This window comes from Suncus etruscus, chromosome 7, assembly GCF_024139225.1.
Source record: "Suncus etruscus isolate mSunEtr1 chromosome 7, mSunEtr1.pri.cur, whole genome shotgun sequence".
NCBI lineage: Eukaryota > Metazoa > Chordata > Mammalia > Eulipotyphla > Soricidae > Suncus > Suncus etruscus.
In genome coordinates this window covers 78143825-78164385 of record NC_064854.1, presented here as the reverse complement: position 1 = coordinate 78164385, position 20561 = coordinate 78143825, and the positions used below count along the sequence as shown (strand labels likewise).

Below are 20561 nucleotides of genomic sequence, written 5' to 3'. Positions count from 1 at the left end.
AGAAAATCAAAACCAAATGAGAAACACTTTATAGCTGTTAGAAAAGCTGTTACCAAACTGCCAAGACTTATAGACAATTAAACAATGCTGTTAAGTATATGCCAAGTGAAGGGGCTGGCGAGGTGGCGCTAGAGGTAAGGTGTCTGCCTTGCAAGCGCTAGCCAAGGAAGGACCGCAGTTCGATCCCCTGGCGTCCCATATGGTCCCCCCAAGCCAGGGGCGATTTCTGAGCGCTTAGCCAGGAGTAACCCTGAGCGTCAAACGGGTGCGACCCGAAAAACCAAAAAAAACCAAAAAAAAAAAAAGAGTAGCCCTAAAAAAAGTATATGCCAAGTGAGCTCTTTTTCACCTCCCATCCGCCACCATCATGGGTCGCATGCACGCTCCTGGGAAGGGCCTGTCCCAGTCCGCTCTGCCATATCGCTGCAGCATCCCGACCTGGCTGAAGCTGAGGTCGGACGACGTGAAGGAGCAGATCTACAAACTGGCCAAGAAGGGCCTGACGCCATCCCAGATCGGTGTCATCCTGAGGGACTCCCCTGGTGTTGCACAAGTGCGCTTTGTGACAGGCAATAAAATCCTGAGGATCCTTAAGTCTAAAGGACTTGCTCCTGATCTTCCCGGGGATCTCTACCATTTAATTAAGAAAGCTGTTGCTGTCCACAAGCATCTTGAGAGGAACAGAAAGGATAAGGATGCTAAATTCTGTCTGATCCTAATTGAGAGTCATATTCACCGTTTGGCCCGCTATTGTAAGACCAAACGGGTTCTCCCTCCCAATTGGAAATATGAATTATCAACAGCCTCAACCTTGGTTGCATAAATTTGTGTATTCGGGCAATAAAAGCATTGTTTAACTAGAAAAAAAAGTATATGCCAAGTGGCCCTTATTACTATAAATTTTACACTGTTATATTTAATAAAGTCAATTATGATACCTATTTTTATTTTCTACTAAACCATGATGATCAAAAACCCAAATTATCAACTTTTCATATCTTTTGTTTTCATAAATTATGTTTAAGTAGCATATGAATTAATTTATTATATGAATTTTATTGCCATCTCTTTAAAATCATTTGAACTTTCTTTGGTTAAATAACTTATTTGAACTCCTTTGGGGGAACTAAAGAATACACAGAAGAAAGTGTTCTCGTTTACGACAGAGAATGTGATTTGGTATAATATGGAGAACAGCTTGGAGTTAATTTCCTTTAAAAAAAAGTAACATGATCTAGGTCCATCCACGTTGCTGCAAAGTCTGTGATTGTATCATTTCTAACTGCCATGTAATATTCCATTGTATATAATACCACATCTTAATGATCCATTCATCTGTTGTTGGACATCGAGGTTGGTTCCAAGATTTGGCTATTATACTGATTGCTGCAATAAATAGTGGGGTGCATACGTATTTTGGAATGAATGTCCTTCCATCTTGGGGGTATATGCCTAGGAGAGCAATTGCTGGGTCAAATGGCAGCTCAATTCTGAGTTCTTTGAGCACTCTCCAGACTTTTCTCCATAGATGTTGGACTAGGGGGCATTCCCACCAGCAGTGGATGAGAGTTCCTTTCATACCGCATCCTCGCCAACAAAAGTTGTTTCCATTATTTTTGATGTGAGCCAACCTCACTGGTGTGAGGTGGTATCTCATTGTTGTCTTGATTTGGATCTCCCTGATGATGAGTGAAGGTGAGCATGTTTTCATGTGTTTGTTGGCCATCCTTCTGTCTTCCTCAGAGAAGTGTCTATTCATTTCATCTCCCCATTTTTTTATGGCTTTATTTGGTTTTGAGGGGCTCAGCTTTCTGAGCGCTTTGTATGTTCTAGATATCAGCCCTTTATCTGATATATCAAGTGAAAAGATTTTTTCCCATTCTGTTAGCTGTCTTCTTGCGTTAAGTAGGGTTTCTTTTGCCATGCAGAAGCTTTTTAGTTTGATGTAGTCCCATTTGTTTATATTTGATGCTAACATTCTTGCCATTGGTGCTCCATTCTCAAAGACCCTTTTGATATAAAGGTCTTCGAGTGTTCTACCTATTTTATTCTCGATAAACTTTATAGATTCAGGTCTGATTTCCAGGTCTTTGATCCATTTTGAGTTGACTTTTGTATAAGGAGTGAGATATGGGTCGATTTTCACTTTCGTACATGTGAGTTTCCAGTTGTACCAACACCATTTGTTGAATAGGCGTTCTTTGTTCCATTTCATATTCTTGCCTCTTTTATCAAATATTAGTTGGCTGTATATCTGAGGGTTTATGTCTGGGAATTCTGTTCTGATCCACTGGTCTGAGGTCCTGTCTCTGCTCCAGTACCATGCTGTTTTAATTACTATGGCATTATAGTATAGTTTCAAGTTAGGTAAGGAGATGCCTCCCAACTTCTCATTTTTCAGTATGTGTTTGGCTATCCTGGGTCTTTTGTGGTTCCAGATGAATTTTGTAATTGATTGTTCTATTTCTTTAAAGAATTGTGCTGACCTCCACTGGGGAGCTGAGAATCATCAAGGCATACCTTTGACACAGGTCATGGGCGTGGGAACTTGCTTACTCGGACCATATATGCGCCCCCCCTGTCCAACTATCAAACATTTGCAATCAAACCATTGTGGTTAATAACACTTCCATCTTCATTGAAGCCCCCAGCTCCACTGGACATTCTCCCCATATTGTTACTAAAATGTTTCTTGCTTATCATGACTATTAGCTTTGTTAATGCCTAGATTAACCATCAAACCTGTTGGTCCAGTTTTCATCTCGAACCTCATCCTGCAGATGGTCAACGCCTCCACCATCACTGACCCTGCCTATCAGCCCCAAGCCTCACATCGGCATCACCTTGGAACAGGTGGTGGAACTTGAACTTTGCCTTTTGGTACCCAATATGATTCCCCCTAAAATTGTAATCAAATTCTTGTCGTTGATTTCTCCTCTCAGTTCATGATTGCCCCCAATTTAATGTTTTTTGCCTGTTTCACTAGTTTATCTCCCCCATTGTTTTACATTTGTTTCTTTAGTCCTAGTACCACTGTGTTTTGGTTGTTTTAATGTCTAAATTGACTGTTAGATCAAAAATTGCCTTATTACCTCTTAAATATCTTGTGTCTCTCCCCAGCTGCAGTACAAAAATCAAACACTGCCATCACCCTAGCCTTATTAAAAGGCCTAGGTGTTATTGGTGTAAGCACAAATATTTATTCATTGGTTCATACTCTAGAATCTGCTAATGCCTTATAACTGTTGCTAAAAATGTTTACAAACTTAAAGAAGTTTACACTACTGTTGATTTCCTAGCAAAGAGTGCAGAATAATCACCGTGGTTCAAAATTAACATTTTTTTGAGGGAGGGGGGAATTTGTGTCATCCTTAGAGTAAAATGTTGCTTTTTAAAATAAATTCGGCTTAGCTAGAGATAGCATTCAACACACAGAGGATAACTTAGTAAATAGACAAAAAGATATAGAGCAGAGTGAGAGCTGGTACAAAAATTGGTTTTCTACCACTCCATGGATAACAACAGTGACCCCAGCATTTTTGGGGCCCTTCATTGGCTTTATGTTGCTAGTTTCCTTTGGTCCTTGGGCTTTTCGCAAACTCACTACCTTCGTAAAGAATCAAGTGGATGAAGCAACCAGAAAGGACTCAAAGGTTCTGTACCAACAACTATGCACCTCAGAAGACCAGCTGACACCTGACATCTCCCCTCCTGCCAACTCTCTGCCACTTAAGTTTGAAGTTATCGAGGAGCTGGCGCATAGACCTCAATCTGTGCGCTCGCGCCTTGCCAAGCTTTGGAAACGACTGACTCAAGGGTAGCAGATGTGGTGACTGGAAGCCCCACACCTCTTCACCCAGTGTGGCCAGTCCACCGAGGCACGTCTGTCCCTTCCATATTGTATACTAAACAGGGGGAGATGTGGGAGACCGAGCACCCCACATATCAAAGGAACTCTGAATAAATTTTCTACCGCCTGCCTGATTCAAGCCACAAAAGTTTGCATAGCCCCGAACCAACAGAAAACTCTGCAAATAAATTTAGCTCAGCACAAAGAATCTGGCTTAACCAGATGCCTTAACCTTTCCATGGAACCTGTTTTTGTAACTGCTCTCAAGCATGTAGTTATAGATATGTTTTTGTAAAGTTTAAATTATGATCCTTATTGCTTGCATAAAAGATAGATCTAAATGGAAAATAGGCTAAACAAATAATTGTATTTGCGTAAATATCAATTAGCTATTTGTTTAAGAATTTGCTTCCCCTCCCCCCATCCTGCCAGGTTCCTCTTTATCCTTCCCGCCATCAAAATGTGTTTATGCTCCCATTGGTTAAAATTGTTGTACTTGTACAAAAAAAAATGTGAGACATAAAAAAAAAAGTAACAACAAAAGAAAAATCATACAAGAACTATCATATTATCCAGCAGTTCTAACTAAGGGTATTTATCTAAGGAAAATTAAGATAAGATCTAGAATCTTTGTATTTTTACATTCATTACTTCATTGTTTACAGTAACCAAGATAAAAAAATAAACATTTATAGTGAATTGATTTCTGCCAAGACTACCAAGTCAATTCAAATACGGGTAGAAGAGTGTTCAACAAAATTGTGATATAAAATTGTATTTTTACATGCCAAAGAATAAAAACGAACTCAAACCCAAACCATACATAAGTTAAAACAAACCAAGACTTGAATTTAAAAAATTAAAAATTTATTAAATAGAACGTGAATAAGTCTATATTTCATTAGAAATATACTTATTAGAAATATATACTAATCTATATATTAATAAAATATATATTAAATATTTATACAAAATATAAATACTGGGGCCGGGCGGTGGCGCTAGAGGTAAGGTGCCTGCCTTGCCTGCACTAGCCTAGGACGGACTGCGGTTCGATCCCCCGGCATCCCATATGGTCCCCCAAGCCAGGAGCGACTTCTGAGCGCATGGCCAGGAGTAACCCCTGAGCGTCACAGGGTGTGGCCCAAAAACCAAAAAAAAAAACAAAAAAACAAAAAAAAATATAAATACTAAATATATATACTAAATATATAATAGTAATATATTGTATTAAAAATACTGTCTTAAACTTGACAACAGAGGCAACGTCAATTGAAAAATAAATATAAACTGAATTTGTATGCTTCTTTGGGGATTGAAGGAGAAGTTGAGCTTTATCCTGCCATATTGAGAAGTCATTCCTGGATATATGCTTAGAAATCACTCTGGTGACAAGGATAATGTATTGTTTTAGGGATTCAAATTGGCCATATCCAAGACAAGCATTTTATCTCTTATTCTATTTCTCCAGCCCAAAAGAATTGCTCTTCAAATAAATGACAACTAACAAGAAAGCATACAAAATTAGAAAAAAAAAATTTTTTTTGGTTTTTGGGTCACACCCAGCTGCACTCAGGGGTAATTCCTGACTCTGCACTCAGAAATTGCCCTGGCAGGCTGGGGGGACCATATGTGGTGGGATTTCAACCTTGGTCCATCGTGAATTGGCTGTGTGCCAGGCAAACGCCCTACTGTTGTGCTATTTCTCTGGCCCTGGAAAATATATTTATTAATTAAATATATAATACCATATATCTATCCATATCTTTTGTCCATATAAAGCACTTTCACAACTCAAAATTAAATAGCCCAATTTAAAAATGGGCCAAACTTCTTATTAATTAACATTTTTAGAGAAGGTATCCAAATTGTCATTGAACAAAGGAGAAAATATTTTAAACCATTTGTTTCTAATAATTGCAAATAAAAACTTGATGGCATAGTATCCAAACTAGATGACTGTAATTAAAATACATGAAATGGGCTAGAAAGTTGGAAAAGTGGATAGTGAACTGGCCTTGCACAGAGACAACTGGGGTTCAGCACCTATATATAGTGCCCAGAGTCTATATGGTTCAATCCTTGAGCATAGAGTCTTAGTAAGCACTGGTACAGTTGAGTGTACCAATAAAAAATACCAATAAAAATTTGGGTGTACCAAATAAAAAATAATTATTAAAGTTGAGAATGATTTACACTGTGACAACTATTGAACCCAGCGCTCCATGAATTCCAAAATTTTTGAACTGACTCTTTAGCCCAAATTAAATTTCTTTTTGGGAAGAATTAGGTCTAATACAGCACTGCAAAGAGTGACACCCAAACACAAAGCTTGTGGAAAGTACCTGAGCAACCCTTAGTGTGACCAAAAAAAAAAAAAAAAAAAAAAGGTAAAAGTAAAATATTGGCTTAAGTGGTACCGCCACATTTTAGTTGAGTCATAGTTTTCAAAGTACTTAATGTCAGGGACAATAGCAATCAAAAGATGCCACACCATAGCTGGAAAAAAACATGTGAATAACATGGCAGTATCTCTTGCTCTCAAACAGCCAACAATACTTCTCCCCTAGAGATTTTATTATCCTCACAATAATATGATCCTACATTTTATATTTAACTTTAAATCCAAATCATTACATTGAGGTAGAAACTGATTGTTTTAAGGAACATAGAAAAGATGCCAACAAAAGCTCAGTGTCTAGGAATGCAAGGTGTGAGTGCAGGGATTTTTAGTATATTTCCCATTAGGATAGCTTTCTTTTTTTTTAATATAATTTTTATTTTGATCATAGTGGTTTACATGATGACGATAATATTTTAGTTAAATATTTACATAACATCAGGGGGGGATTACCATCACCAAATTGTCTTCCCTTCACCTCCGTTTTTGTCCTATCTCCCATATCCACTTCCCTCACCCCCAAGGCTGCTAGAATATGTGGTCCCCTATGTACCTATCCTACCACATAGTAGTCTTGCATCTGATTGGTCTAAGTGTCTCCCTAATTTCCCCCTCTAACTGGGAGGTAGGCCTAGTTAGTTAAGTTTGCGTGGTTTGGTCTGAAGAAGAGAAAAGTAGTAAACTGGGGTAAAAGTCTAATACTCCAAAAGTGGGCAGAGTCCTTCTAGAGGCTCTCATCATCGATTTGGGGGGCTATGGAGAAAAAAGAAAATGAAACATTCCATCAGTACAAAAAAAAAATGTGTCCATTATCCAGTGAGGACTCCAACAATAATGGTAAGCACCACACATGCACAAAACAAAAATAAAAACAAACAACAAACAAACAAAACAAAACAAAAACAAAAACAACCAAAAAAAAGCAAAAACCACCATGGTCTTGATATAAGAAACATGACTTAGCCCATAAAGAGAGAAAAGAAAAAAGGAGAAAAAAAACTAGGAATATCTGGGGACAACAGCTTCAATAACCACACCTACACAGAGAAATCGACCAAAAAATAGTTATGTAAGTAAAAATAATAGTAATAATAATAAATGAAGGTACAAAATAATATATAATAAGTAAACAATGCTTTGTGCTTTTTTTTTTTTCCCCTTCTGCCCTGGCACAGTAAATGTTGGGGTCATTCGAAAAGGAATTCACTTGGCCTAAGAGTTATGGGTTTCTCCGCCTTTGGATTATATTGTCATGGGATCAACTATAGACTCTGTTCAGGATCATTTACTCTCCCGGTGGTCCTTTGTCGTGTTTGGGAGACTTCCGTTCTGTTCTGGGTGGTACAAACAGACCTCTGTGTCTTGAGATCTCAGTATCTGCACAAATTCAGGGTTGGGATTTATGACGACGTCAGTCTTTGTGGTTCAGGAGTTCTGTTCCCTCAGTGTCATCTTAATCCATCTTCTGTGGTTGGTGGTCTTGGTCTTTGCACTGTACCTAGGATGGCACTTAGGATAGCATCTTTCTTTGTGCTTCCAGAAGCCATATTCCTTTACGATTGTCTCTGCTAGACCTTTGGAAGTGGGGTTCCTGGTTGTTGTGCAGGTCGTAGTTCAAACCCTAGACTAGGGCTTTTTTATTGGTCCCACGGTGTATACCGTCTGGTCATGGTTCTAGCAGCAGTCATCTGTAAATCGCGATTTTGGCTTTTGGATCTACCAAAGGGTGACAGATCTTCTGATTTTGTCTTATTGTTAGCTGGTAAGGTAGGGTAACCTGCTCTTAGGTCAAGTTGTTCCCAATTTCCTCTTTGTCAGCATGTCGTACTGGAGCTGGTTTTCTAACCTACTTGTGAAAGTCTTTCATTTTTAATCTTCACACATGTTCTGGGGGCACTCCTAGCAACACTCAAGGAACTATGGAGTACCAGAGTCAGATCTAGTGGTTCTACAGAGCTATAGTCCTCTAATCTATCTTCCCAACTTCTTCTCTTATTCTGGGGGGAGGGTTCTTTGAGTCAAGCCATGTACTTTTAGTGATGAGAGGAAGTAGCACTGGGTCTGTGCTTAGGATAACTCTGACAGTATACAATGAATCATATGTCAACTCAGGGATTCAATTCAAGTTTATAGCTTTTGGTTCACCCCTGTTAGTATTCAAGGTTTACTCTGGTTGTGGGCTCAAGGTTCACTCCAGGAAAGCTTGAGATACTATTCTGAGATTCTGGAGATTAAACCCAAGTTGGCCATGTGCAAGGCCTTACCCATTGCACTATCTCTCTGATATTCCATTGTAGTTATTTGGTTTATTCCTTCATTCTTGGATCATGTCCAAAATAAATTTCACATAATCAATTTCTTGACTGTTTCTGTTCTTAAATTAATCCACACTAATTGAAATTGTTATTAAAAATTTAAGACTAAAATTGTCATGGTAGTTGTTATAGTTTTATTTCTCTAACTGCACTCACTCCTCTTTGTGGTGAAGTAAAATGCCTATTTCTAAGACAGGCAAGGGATCGGGGAAAAGGAAGATGGGGGCATTGGTGGTGGGAATGTTTCACTGGTAAATGGGGGTGTTCTTTTTATGACTGAAACTCAATTACAGTCTTGTTTGTAATCACGGTGTTTAGATAAAGATATTATTTAAAAAATTAAGAATAGGTCCTAAAATTTATGTAGCCAATAAAAACGGTGGAGTCACAATTGCAGTCTGACAGTATATAATGCTCATGTGTAATATATACCATACCAGATGATTATTCTGAATTTGATATAAATTATAATAACCTCTGAATCCATATATATCTATGCACATTATTTTGTTTTCTTTTGAATTCAATACTATTGTGCATTAATGGAAACTAGTTCCAAAACAGGTCAAATGATGAAAAACCTTCATATACTTAAAATGCTCACTCTTTAAAATGGATCCTTGAGACACATATTGTCATGCTGAATATTCACCAATTTCTCTGGTCTCTTTAAAAAGATATTTTTCATTATTTTTATAGGACAATGCCACACTTTTATCAAAGTTTCAGCATAAACAAAAGGCCTACTGATGCATGTAAGCTGAAAAGTATGTATCTTTTTTAATATCTTTATTTAAACACCTTGATTACAAATATGATTGTAGTTGAGTTTCAGTCATGTAAAGAACACCCCCCCTTCACCAGTGCAACATTCCCATCACCAATGTCACAAATTTCCCTCCTCCCCACCCAAACTCCATCTGTACTCTAGATATTCTACTTTTACTCTAGGTGTTCTATTTCCCTCATTCATTCACAATGTTATGATAGTTATCAATGTAGTTACTTCTCTAACTGCGCTCACAACTCTTTATGGTGAGCTACATGTCGTGAGCTGGACCTTCCAGCCCTCCTCTCTTTTGTCTCTAGGAATTATTGTAAAAATGTATTTTATTTTTCTTAATATATGTAGATGAGTAAAACTATTCTGCATCTCTCTCTCTCTCTCCCTCTGGCTTATTTCACTCAGCATAATAGATTTCATGTACATTAAAAATAGATATCTTAACCCTTTTCACTAATCCTCTGAGATTTGCAACCTGATTTAAATACTGACCTTCACCCAGTGATTTTTCTTCTCTGTATTTGTTCCATACTAAAAAATGGAATTATAGAAGAGAAGCATCACCAGTGGTGTGTTATTTTAGGAAAAAAAGTGTAAAATAACATTTGAAATGCTCATATCTCAATCAAGGCATCCTAATGGTATTGTTGGAAAGGTCTTGTATCATTTTCTAAGGTAGTGAAATAAAACCACCTCTCATCAACATCATCTCTGATTCACTTTAAAGTATGTGAGCACTCAGAGGACAGGTTCTATTGTTCTTTAATGTTGGTTTTCTATAATGCAAAATAATATATTGAATTTATTTTTATATACCTGCATATTTGTATTTCAGAGTAATTTCAAATGATTTTGTTGAAAATAATAATCTTTATGATCCCTGCTATTATAACATAGGCCAGGGGTGGCAAACACTCGGCTCTTGAGCCACATGCAGCTCCCAGCCAAAATGAATGCAGCTCTTTGCCTCTTATCATGATTTTGTATACTGTGGCTCTTTGTCAAGTTTAGATTTTGTTCTGCTGCTTCTGAGGAGGGACCTCTGAGGAGAGATCCCCAAGTGCATAGTCCCGCCCCCAGGCTGCATCATCCCGTCTCCCATCCCAGGAAACAACTGCACGGGCCAGCGAATGGGGGGGGACCTGTGTGTCACAGATTGGGTCACATCTTGCCATTAGTTCTTAGTATGGAGGACGCAGTACACCCTCACCATCACTGCAGTATTTTTACCCTCACTCAAAATGGCAAAATGCAGTATGTGTTTAATATATTATTGTTAAAATTAGATGCTTTTGTATGAGTGTTTGTCTGTTTTGGCAGGTCACTGCGTGGTGTGGCTCTCTGACTCTCACAGTTTAAAATTTTGGCTCTTTGTGTAAAACTTGTTTGTACCTCTGACATAGGCCAACAAGGAGATCCTTATATTTATTGATCGCAACACATTTGGACATGCATGTGAATAGTAAATAAATTGCTCATTTAATGCATTAAAGCTATTTTTCAAGTGGAAATGTAACATGTAAATTTCTAGGTCACTTACATTGTATCCCAATTTTGCTTATTCTAGCTATTTAGTTTTTCAAACAACCATTTTTAATCTGATTCTAATTGATATAATTGTGTTTCATGTGCTTATTTTTAAAAATATATCCCCTTCTCACTAGTGATAAAGTCATCTGCATTATTATTTTCCTGGAGAAAATTACAGTATTCCTCTTTTTAATGTCTCCTTTGTGTCTATTGAATAGTTTCTGTCTTAAAGAATTAAAGTTATAATTAAAATGGAGGTTATAAGAATTATTTTGATTACTCTATATATCTTATTTCCTCATTGAAGTTTGAAGGATTTAATAACACTTACCATAAAACAAAATATGTATAATATATATATAAAAGATAGTTGCATGTACAAAGTAAAATAATGTATATTTCATAACCTTAAACTTTGCTATCCGGAAGTATCATATAATTTTTTAATAGATTTTGAAACCTTGTTTCTGTTTAAAATCAGATCACACCATAGAGGCTATAAATATCAATTTAAAAAGAAGAAAGAAAAAAAAAGAAGAAAAACATAACCAAAAAAATAAAGCAAAACTAAAACAAAGCAAAAAAATAAAGAAAACAAAAACCTACAACAAAAATAAAACCGACAAAACAAAAAAAGAAACAAAAATCACCCAAAAGACCAAAACTAGCAACTACAAAAAAAAAAAAGCACCACAGCAACGAATACAATAGCCAAACTATGACCATGAGAACAAAAGAAGAGAAAAAAAAGAAAGGGATAGAAAAGAAAAAATAAAGAAAGAAGGGCTGGTGTGACTAGGTCTTATTTTTTTGTTTGTTTTGTTTTCTTTTTTGAATAGGCACAGTAAATTGGGGAAATTAGAAAGGGAATTCCCTTGGCCTAAAAGATACAAACTTACTCTGCCCCATAAAACATAATTTCATGGGACTAACTACAGGCTCCATATATGCTTCTTTTCACATCCCAAGGACTTTTTATGCTGCCAGGAAACATTCCATTCAGTTTTGGATGATAGAGTCAGGCCTCTATCTTGAGATCTTGGTATTTGCACAAGTCTTAAAATGAAGCCTAGGTTAGAGTCTTTATGTTTCTAGCTGATCTGTTCCATCACTGTTGTTTAAATCAGTCTTCTGTAATTGATGGTCTTGGTTTTTGCACAGATTCTAGGATGAAGCCTAGGGTAGTCTTTCCTTATGATCCGGAAGATCTGCTCTGTCAAAGTTGTCAAAATCAGATCTCTGGTATTAGAGATCTTGGTTATTGTACAAATCCGAAGCCTAGGCTAGGGTCTTTCTTTTTGGTCCCTGGATAAGTTTTGCACAGTTATGTTTGTCAAAGTCTGTCTTCTGTAGTCTTCTGTAGCAATTTTGGTTTTTGCACAGATCAAACGATGCCATATCTTCTGATTTCATCTTACCATTAGGTGATTAGATAGGACAACCTGTTGGGGCCAGCAAGGTGGCGCTAGAGGTAAGGTGTCTGCCTTGCAAGTGCTAGCCAAGGAAAGATTGTGATTGCGGTTTGATCCCATATGGTCCCCCCAAGTCAGGGGCAATTTCTGAGTGCTTAGCCAGGAGTAACCCCTGAGCATCAAACGGATGTGGCCCAAAAACCAAAAAAAAAAAAAAAAAGAAAAGAAAAAAGATAGGACAACCTGTTCTTAGATCAAGTTGTTGTGGTTTCCTGTCAGGAAGTCATATCAAAACTGGTGCACATTGGTGCTAGAGCGATATTAGGAGTTACCCAGGGGTTGTTTGGTTCCTGGTGCTGTTGCAGAGAACTGAGTCCATTCTATCTCTGGGCTCTAGCTCACTGTCTGATCTCATGAAGTCTAAGTTAGGTCCACATGTTATGTTTTCTTCTTTTTTCCTTTCGTCTTTTTAAATTGACATTTATAACCTCTAGATGGACTCCCTCAGTTTTTGTTTTCTTTCAGACTGAACCACATAACTTGAATCATCTTGTTTTGCCTCATAAATTGAGGAGAAAGAAAAATGGATGGTACTAGAACCAGTCGTATGAACAATGAGTAGAAATAAAAAAGAACCAGACTTAAACACCAAACCCAAAGTCAATGACAACAAGCTATACACAGAGGGGACCAGCTACCCTAGCAGACTGGGGTGCAAAGGAGAGGGATGCTGGGAACTGGGGTGGAGGGGGGAATAAAACTCGTGGTGGGATAATCCTGATTCATTGCCACTATGTACGGCAAATATTACTGTGAAATGCTTGTAATTCACGTTGGTCACAATAAAAATTATTTATAAAAATATATAATAAAATAAAACATGGTCAATAAAGAAAAAAATCAGACCACACCATAGAGTTGGCATAGCAATTGGCTAACAGAGGATCAGAAAACAACTGCTCTCAGACACTACTCTACTCTAAAGAAACTTGCCACTGTTTGAGATCTCTGGATTGAGAAAGGGACTCAGGAAGCATTGTATAATCAGAGAATTAACCTTTTATGCAACCTATAAGAAAAATCTAAAATGGTAGATTAATTTCTCCCTCACCTGTGTACTGTTTGTTCCACAGAAGTTCATAATATTACTTCTGAAATGCAAAAAAAAAAAAACCATCAATTATTTACACTTTAGTCTGATTGTTTCATTACAGATACTCCACGCTAAATGACCAAGTTCCATTTCAAAGACTTGGTCATTAAGCAAATTGGTCGTTAAGTGAGAAACTGCATGTACTGTATACAGTAGTACAGTATATACATAGTACTTGACAATACAGTATTTTGAATAAATAAAATAAAGAGAAGGATCAAACTGAAAACTTCCACTTGTTTTAATTTGCATAGGTTGTGTAATTTACACACAGTACTGCAATGTATTACAGAACATAAAGTTAGTAAAGTAGGTACATTAAAGCACCAAAAACCACAGTACTGTACTAAAGAGTGTACAAGATGAAAAAAGGATATTTAAAATAAAATAAAATAAAATAAAATAACGGTGAAAATATGGTCATAAGTGCAAGCACTCGTTAAACAGATAGGTCATTAAGCAAGGAGTATCTGTATTCAATGTGAGCGCTGCTGGATGTGACCTCCCCCCCAAAAAAAAAGAAAGAAGAAAAACTTGGGGCCAGCAAAATATTACACTTGCATTTTTGCTTGCATTTTTCTTCAAATCTCAGTACTCCAGTTAGTCCTCCAAAACTACCAGGAATAATCCCAGAGCCAGGAGTAAGCCCTGAGTAGAGTCAACTGTGGTCCACAACAAAAACAAGAACAAAAACAAAAAAAAAGAAGAAAAAGAATTTGATGTTTTATAACACACACACACAAAACCAATAAGTAGAGTGGTAAGTGTGGGTAAGCAAATAGGCAACATACCACAATTTCTCTTATTTTGTCTGAATAATATAAAATAATTCTGCATTGGAGTTTCTTGAAAAATGTAAGCATAAACAAGTAATTATTGACTTCTATAAATTAAGATATTCTGTCTTCTGGCCTCATTATTATATTTCTAAACAACTTATTATATACTACACTGATCATTTCCAAAGTGTTGTTTCTTAACCAGTCACATCACCAAGACCTAGAAACATACTAAAAGCTCTTATTCTCAGGCTCCATTCAAGATATACTGAATCAGAAACTATAACAGAAGATTTCCTCATTCAGGCACTTCACTATTGATAACACTTGATACCTACTTCTTTGACCATTACCCAAAGTTATCTATTTTCTTATTTTTGCTAATATTTTTCTTTTGCCCCATTTTTCTGGTATTATTTTCTGTGCCTTTTTTAAATGTTCTTTTTCAAATTTTTACCTGTTGAAACAAAAGTTACCTACCAAGATCCAAAGAGTATGGTAACTCCTTCATGAAACACTCACTCTAAATAGAATTCAATAACACTAAGGATTTAGGAATAGTGTTTTATCAGTGCCAGACACACTCGATTAATTGCATCAATTGAATAGCATCCTTCCCCCAGTAGGAGAAAACATAAGGGATGTGTATACTCATATACTGTTTAATAAAACAGTTTTCAGTACAGTTTCTAAATTCTGCTTCTGTATCATAGAGTAGATTCTTATAGATATTGACTCATTAAAATATATTTAGAGTAGAAATACAAAATATACTTAGAAATCTATAGAATGAAGATTCTCAAATTTCAAACTTAATCAACATAACACTGTGAGCTTTTATTTATACATGAAAGTTGGCTAAACTCTTATTTAATTACATTTCTTTTATTTAAACAAATTTATTACATACATGATTGTGTTTGGGTTTCAGTCATATAAAGAACACCACCCTTCACCAGTGCAACATTCCCATCACCAATATTCGAAATCTCCCTCCTCCCCACCCAACACCCGCCTGTACTCTAGACAGGCTTTCTATTTCCCTCGGATATTCTCATTATAAGGATAGTTCAAAACATAATTATTTCTCTAGCTAAACTCATCCCTGTTTGTGGTGAGCTTCATGAGGTGAGCTGTAATTTTCCAGCTCTTTTCTCTTTTGTGTTTGAAAGTTATTATCGCAAGAATGTCTTTCATTTTTCTTAAAACCCATAGATGAGTGAGACCCTTCCGCATCTTTCTCTCTCTCTCTGACTTATTTCACTCAGCATAATAGATTCCATGTACATCCATATATAGGAAAATTTCATGACTTCACTCTCCTGACAGATGCATAATATTCCATTGTGTATGTGTACCACAGTTTCTTTAGCCATTCATCTGTTGAAGGGCATCTTGGTTGTTTCCAGAGTCTTGCTATGGTAAATAGTGCTGCAATGAATATAGGTGTAAGGAAGGGATTTTTGTATTGTATTTTTGTATTCCTCGTGTATATTCCTAGGAGTGGTATAGCTGGGTTGTATGGGAGCTGGATTTCCAGTTTTTGGAGGAATCTCCATATTGCTTTCCATAAAGGTTGAACTAGACGGCATTCTCACCAGCAGTGGATAAGAGTTGCTTTCTCTCCACATCCCCGCCAACACAGCTTGTTCTCATTCTTTGTGATGTGTGCCAATCTGTGAAGTGTGAGGTGGTACCTCATAGTTGTTTTGATTTGCATCTCCCTGATGATTAGTGATGTGGAGCATTTATTTCATGTATCTTTTGGCCATTTGTATTTCTTCTTTGTCAAAGTGTCTGTCCATTTCTTCTCCCCATTTTTTGATGGGATTAGATGTTTTTTTCTTGTAAATTAAATTAAATCTTGTAAATTTTTTTCTTGTAAATTGTCAGTGCCTTGTATATTTTGGATATTAGCCCCTTATCTGATGGTTATTGGGTGAATAGTTTCTCCCACTCAGTGGGGGACTCTTGTATCCTGGGTGCTATTTCTTTTGAGGAGCAGAAGCTTCTCAGTTTAATATATTCTCATCTGTTAATCTCTGCTTTCACTTGCTTGGAGAGTGCAGTTTCCTCTTTGAAGATGCCTTTAGTCTCAATGTCCTGGGGTGTTTTACCAATGTGTTGTTCTATATATCTTATGGTTTCGGGTCTGATATTGAGGTCTTTCATCTATTTGGATTTAACCTTTAGACATGATGTTAGCTGGGGGGGGGTCTAAGTTCAATTTTTTGCAAGTGGCTAGCTAGTTTTGCCAACACCACTTGTTGAAGAGGCTTTCTTTGCTCCATTTAGGATTTCTTGCTCTATCAAAAATTAGGTGATTGTATGTCTGGAGAACATTTTCTGAATAGTCAAGCCTATTTCACTGATCTGAGGGCATGTCTTATTCCAATACCATAACTGTTTTGATAACTATTGCTTTGTAGTACAGTTTAATGTTGGGGAAAGTAATTATTCCCATATTCTTCTCCCCAATGATTGCTTTAGCTCTTCTAGGGTGTTTATTGTTCCAAATGAATTTCAAAAGTGCCTGATCCACTTCTTTGAATAATGTCATTGGTATCTTTAGAGGGATTGCATTAAATCTGTACAATGCTTTGGGGAGTATTGCCATTTTAATAAAGTTAATTCTGCCAATCTATTATCAGGGTATGTGCTTCCATTTCTGCATGTCCTCTCTTATTTCTTGGAGCAGGGTTTTATAGTTTTCCTTGTATAGGTCCTTTACATATTTAGTCAAGTTGATTCCAAGATATTTGAGTTTGTGTGGCACTATTGTGAATGGGGTTGTTTTCTTAATGTCCATTTCTTCCTTATTACTATTGGTGTATAGAAAGGTCATTGATTTTTATGTGTTATTTTGTAGCCTGCCACCTTGCTATATGAGTCTATTGTTTCTAGAAGCTTTTTCTTAGAGAATTTAAGGTTTTCTAAGTAGAGTATCATGTCATCTGAAAACAGAGAGAGCTTGACTTCTTCCTTTCCTATCTGGATTCCCTTGATATCTTTTTCTTGCCTAATCACTATAACAAGTACTTCCAGTGCTATGTTGAATAGGAGTGGTGAGAGAGGACAGCCTTGTCTTGTGCCAGAATTTAGAGAAAAGGCTTTCAGTTTTTTTCCATTGAGGACAATATTTGCCTCTGGCTTGTGGTAGATAGCCTTAACTATATTGAGAAAAGTTCCTTCCATTTCCATCTTGCTGAGAGTTTTGATCAAGAAATGGGTGTTGGACCTTATCAAATGCTTTCTGTGCCTCTATTGATATGATCATGCGATTCCTATTTTTCTTGTTGTTGATGCTGTGTATTATGTTGATAGATTTACGGATGTTAAACCAGCCTTGCATTCCTGGGATGAAACTTACTTGATCATAGTGGATGATCTTCTTAATGAGGCATTGAATCCTATTTGCCAGGATTGTGTTGAGGATCTTTGCATCTGTATTCATCAGCGTTATTGGTCTGTAATTTTCTCTTTTGGTAGCATCTCTGTCTGGTTTAGGTATCAAGGTGATGTTGGCTTCATAAAAACTGTTTGGAAGTGTTCCTGTTTTTTTGATTTCATGAAAGAGTCTTGCCAGTATTGGTAGTAGTTCCTCTTAAAAGTTTTGAAAGAATTCATTAGTAAATCCATTTGGGCCCAGGCTTTTGTTTTTGGGCAGACATTTGATTACTGTCTTAATTTCCTCAATAGTGATGGCTGTGTTTAGATATGCTACATCCTCTTCATTCAACTATGGAAGATTATAATAGTCCAAATATATATCCATTTCTTCCAGGTTTTCATTTTATGGCATAGAGTTTCTCAAAGTAGTTTCTGATTACCCTTTGAATCTCTACCATATCAGTAGTGATCTCTCCTTTTTCATTCCTAATACGAGTTATCAAGTTTCTCTATCTCTTTCTTGTTAGTTTTGCCAGTGGTCTATCAATTGTTTATTTTTCAAAGAACCAACCTCTTGGATTGTTTTTTGGGTTTTCACTTCATTGATTTCTGCTCTCAGCTTTGTTATTTCCTCTGTCTCCCTATTTTTGGGTCCTTTTGTTGAGTACTTTTTAATTCTATGAGCTGCATCATTAAGCTATTCAGGTATGCCCCTTCTTCTTTCCTGATGTGTGCTTGCAAAGCTATAAATTTTCCTCTCAGTACTGCTTTTGCTGTGTCCCATAGGTTCTGATAGTTTTGTCTCCATTGTTATTTGTTTTCAGGAAGGTTTTGATTTTATTTTTTGATTTCATCTCGGACCCACTGGTTATTGAGTATGAGGCTGTTTAACTTCCAGGTATTAAAGTTTTTCTTCTGTGTCCCTTTGTAGTTCACATATAATTTCAAGGCCTTGTGGTCAGTGAAGGTAGCCTGCAAAATTTCTAACTTCTTGATATTATGGAGGTATGTTTTATGTGCTAGCATGTAGTCTATCCTGGAGAATGTCCCATGTACAATAGAGAAGAATGTGTATCCAGGCTTCTGGGGGTGGACTGTCCTGTATATATCTACTAGGGCTCTTTCTTCCATTTCTCTTTTAGGTCTAGTATATTCTTGTTGGGTTTCAGACTGGTTGACCTGTCAAGTGTTGACAATGCCGTGTTGAGTTCTCCCACAATTATTGTGTTGTTATTGATAATATTTTTCAGATTTGTCAATAATTGTATTAAATATTTTGCTGGCCCCTCATTCGGTGCATATATGTTTAGGAGAGTGATTTCTTCCTGCTGAACGTATCCCTTGATTAATACAAAATGTCCATCTTTGTCCTTTACAACTTTCCTCAGTATAAAGTTTGCATCATCTTATATTAGTATGGCCACTCCAGCTTTTTTATGGGTTTGTTTGCTTGGATGATTTTCCTCCAGCTTTTTCTTTCGAGTCTATGTTTGTTCTGACTATTCAGGTGCGTTTCTTGTAGGCAGAAGGTTGGATAGAGTTTTGATTTATTTAGCCACTCTGTGTCTCTAAACTGGTGCATTTAGTCCATTGACATTGAGAGAAAAAATTGTCCTGGGAGTTAGTGCCATCTTTATATCGAAGTTTTGTGTGTCTGTTGGTCAAGCTTGTCTTAAAGTAGGCCATTCAGTTTTTCTTTTAAGAATGGTTTTGAGTCTGTAAAGTTTCTGAGCTGTTTTTTGTCTGTGAAACCATGTATTGTTCCTTCAAACCTAAAAGTGAGTTTTGCTGGGTGCAGTATTCTAGGCAAAGCATTTATTTCATTGAGTTTTTTTACTCTGTCCCACCACTGCCTTCTGGCCTTGAGTGTTTCCGATGACAGGTCTGCAGTAAATCTCAAGGATGTTCCCTTGAATGTAATTTTTTTTTTGATCTTGCTGCTTTCAGAATTCTGTCTCTATCTGTGGGATTCGTCATTGTGACTAGGATGTGTCTTGGGGTGTTTTTTCTGTGGTCTCTTTTAGTTGGTACTTTTCAGACATGCAGGATTTGATCACATGTATTCTTTAGCTCTGGTAGTTTCTCTTTAATGATGTTCTTGATTGTTGTGTCCTCCTGGAGATTTTCTTCCTGGGTCTCTGGGACTCCAAAGATTATTAAGTTGTTTCTGTTGAGCTTATCATAGACTTCTATTTTCATCTGTTCCATTCTTTGAGTAATTTTTTCCATTGTTTTATCATTTGCTTTAAGGATTTTTTCCAATTTCTTCTGCTGTATGGAAATGTTATTCATCTCATCTTCCAGTGTAGTAATTCTATCCTCAGCTGCTGTTAACCCATGGGAAAGCTCAACCATGTTTTTCTTTAATTTAGCTACTGAGATATTCAGATCTAATTTGACCTGAAATTTCAGTTTGGAGTTTTCTGATTTCTATCATCATATTCTCTTGATTCTTATTAGTGTTTTCTTCTATACTTTCTTTGAGTTCTTTGAACATCTTCCATATTGCGACTCTAAACTCCTTATCTGAGAGACTGATTGGTTGATTGGTCATGTTCAAGTCATCAGAGTTGCCATCATCATTCTCTATATCTGGCACTGGCCTGCATTGTTTCCCTATTGTCACACTTGTATTGTGGGTTTTTCTACATGTTGTGGTTGTATTCATTGGATAAATGATGTGCATGGCTGCGAAGCAGAGCGGCCATGCTCTTCTGGCTCCTCCCTTTGTGGGCGTGTAAACACACCTCCAGGGAAGGCTCCAGAGAAGGCGAGCCATTCGCAGATGAGCCACACACAGGATGAAATCAGGCCAAAAATGCAGCACAGCAAGAAGACAGGCAGATAGCTCTGCTGGCATCTTAGTTCCCAGAAATCCTTTAGAACTTTAATCCTAGTCTGAAATGGGTAATCCCCTCAGATGTTTGGGGCTTCCCATCCTCTTACT

At 36.9% G+C, this 20561-nt stretch overlaps 1 protein-coding gene across 1 annotated transcript; it reads left to right on the top strand.

Annotated features, from left to right (window-relative positions):
- Positions 1 to 367: 367 nt before the first annotated feature.
- LOC126013778 (40S ribosomal protein S13-like) lies at positions 368 to 869 on the top strand. Its single transcript, XM_049776986.1, has one exon. It carries the CDS (start codon positions 368 to 370, stop codon positions 821 to 823), a length of 456 nt encoding a protein of 151 aa, XP_049632943.1. The 3' UTR covers positions 824 to 869.
- The last annotated feature ends 19692 nt before the right edge of the window (positions 870 to 20561 follow it).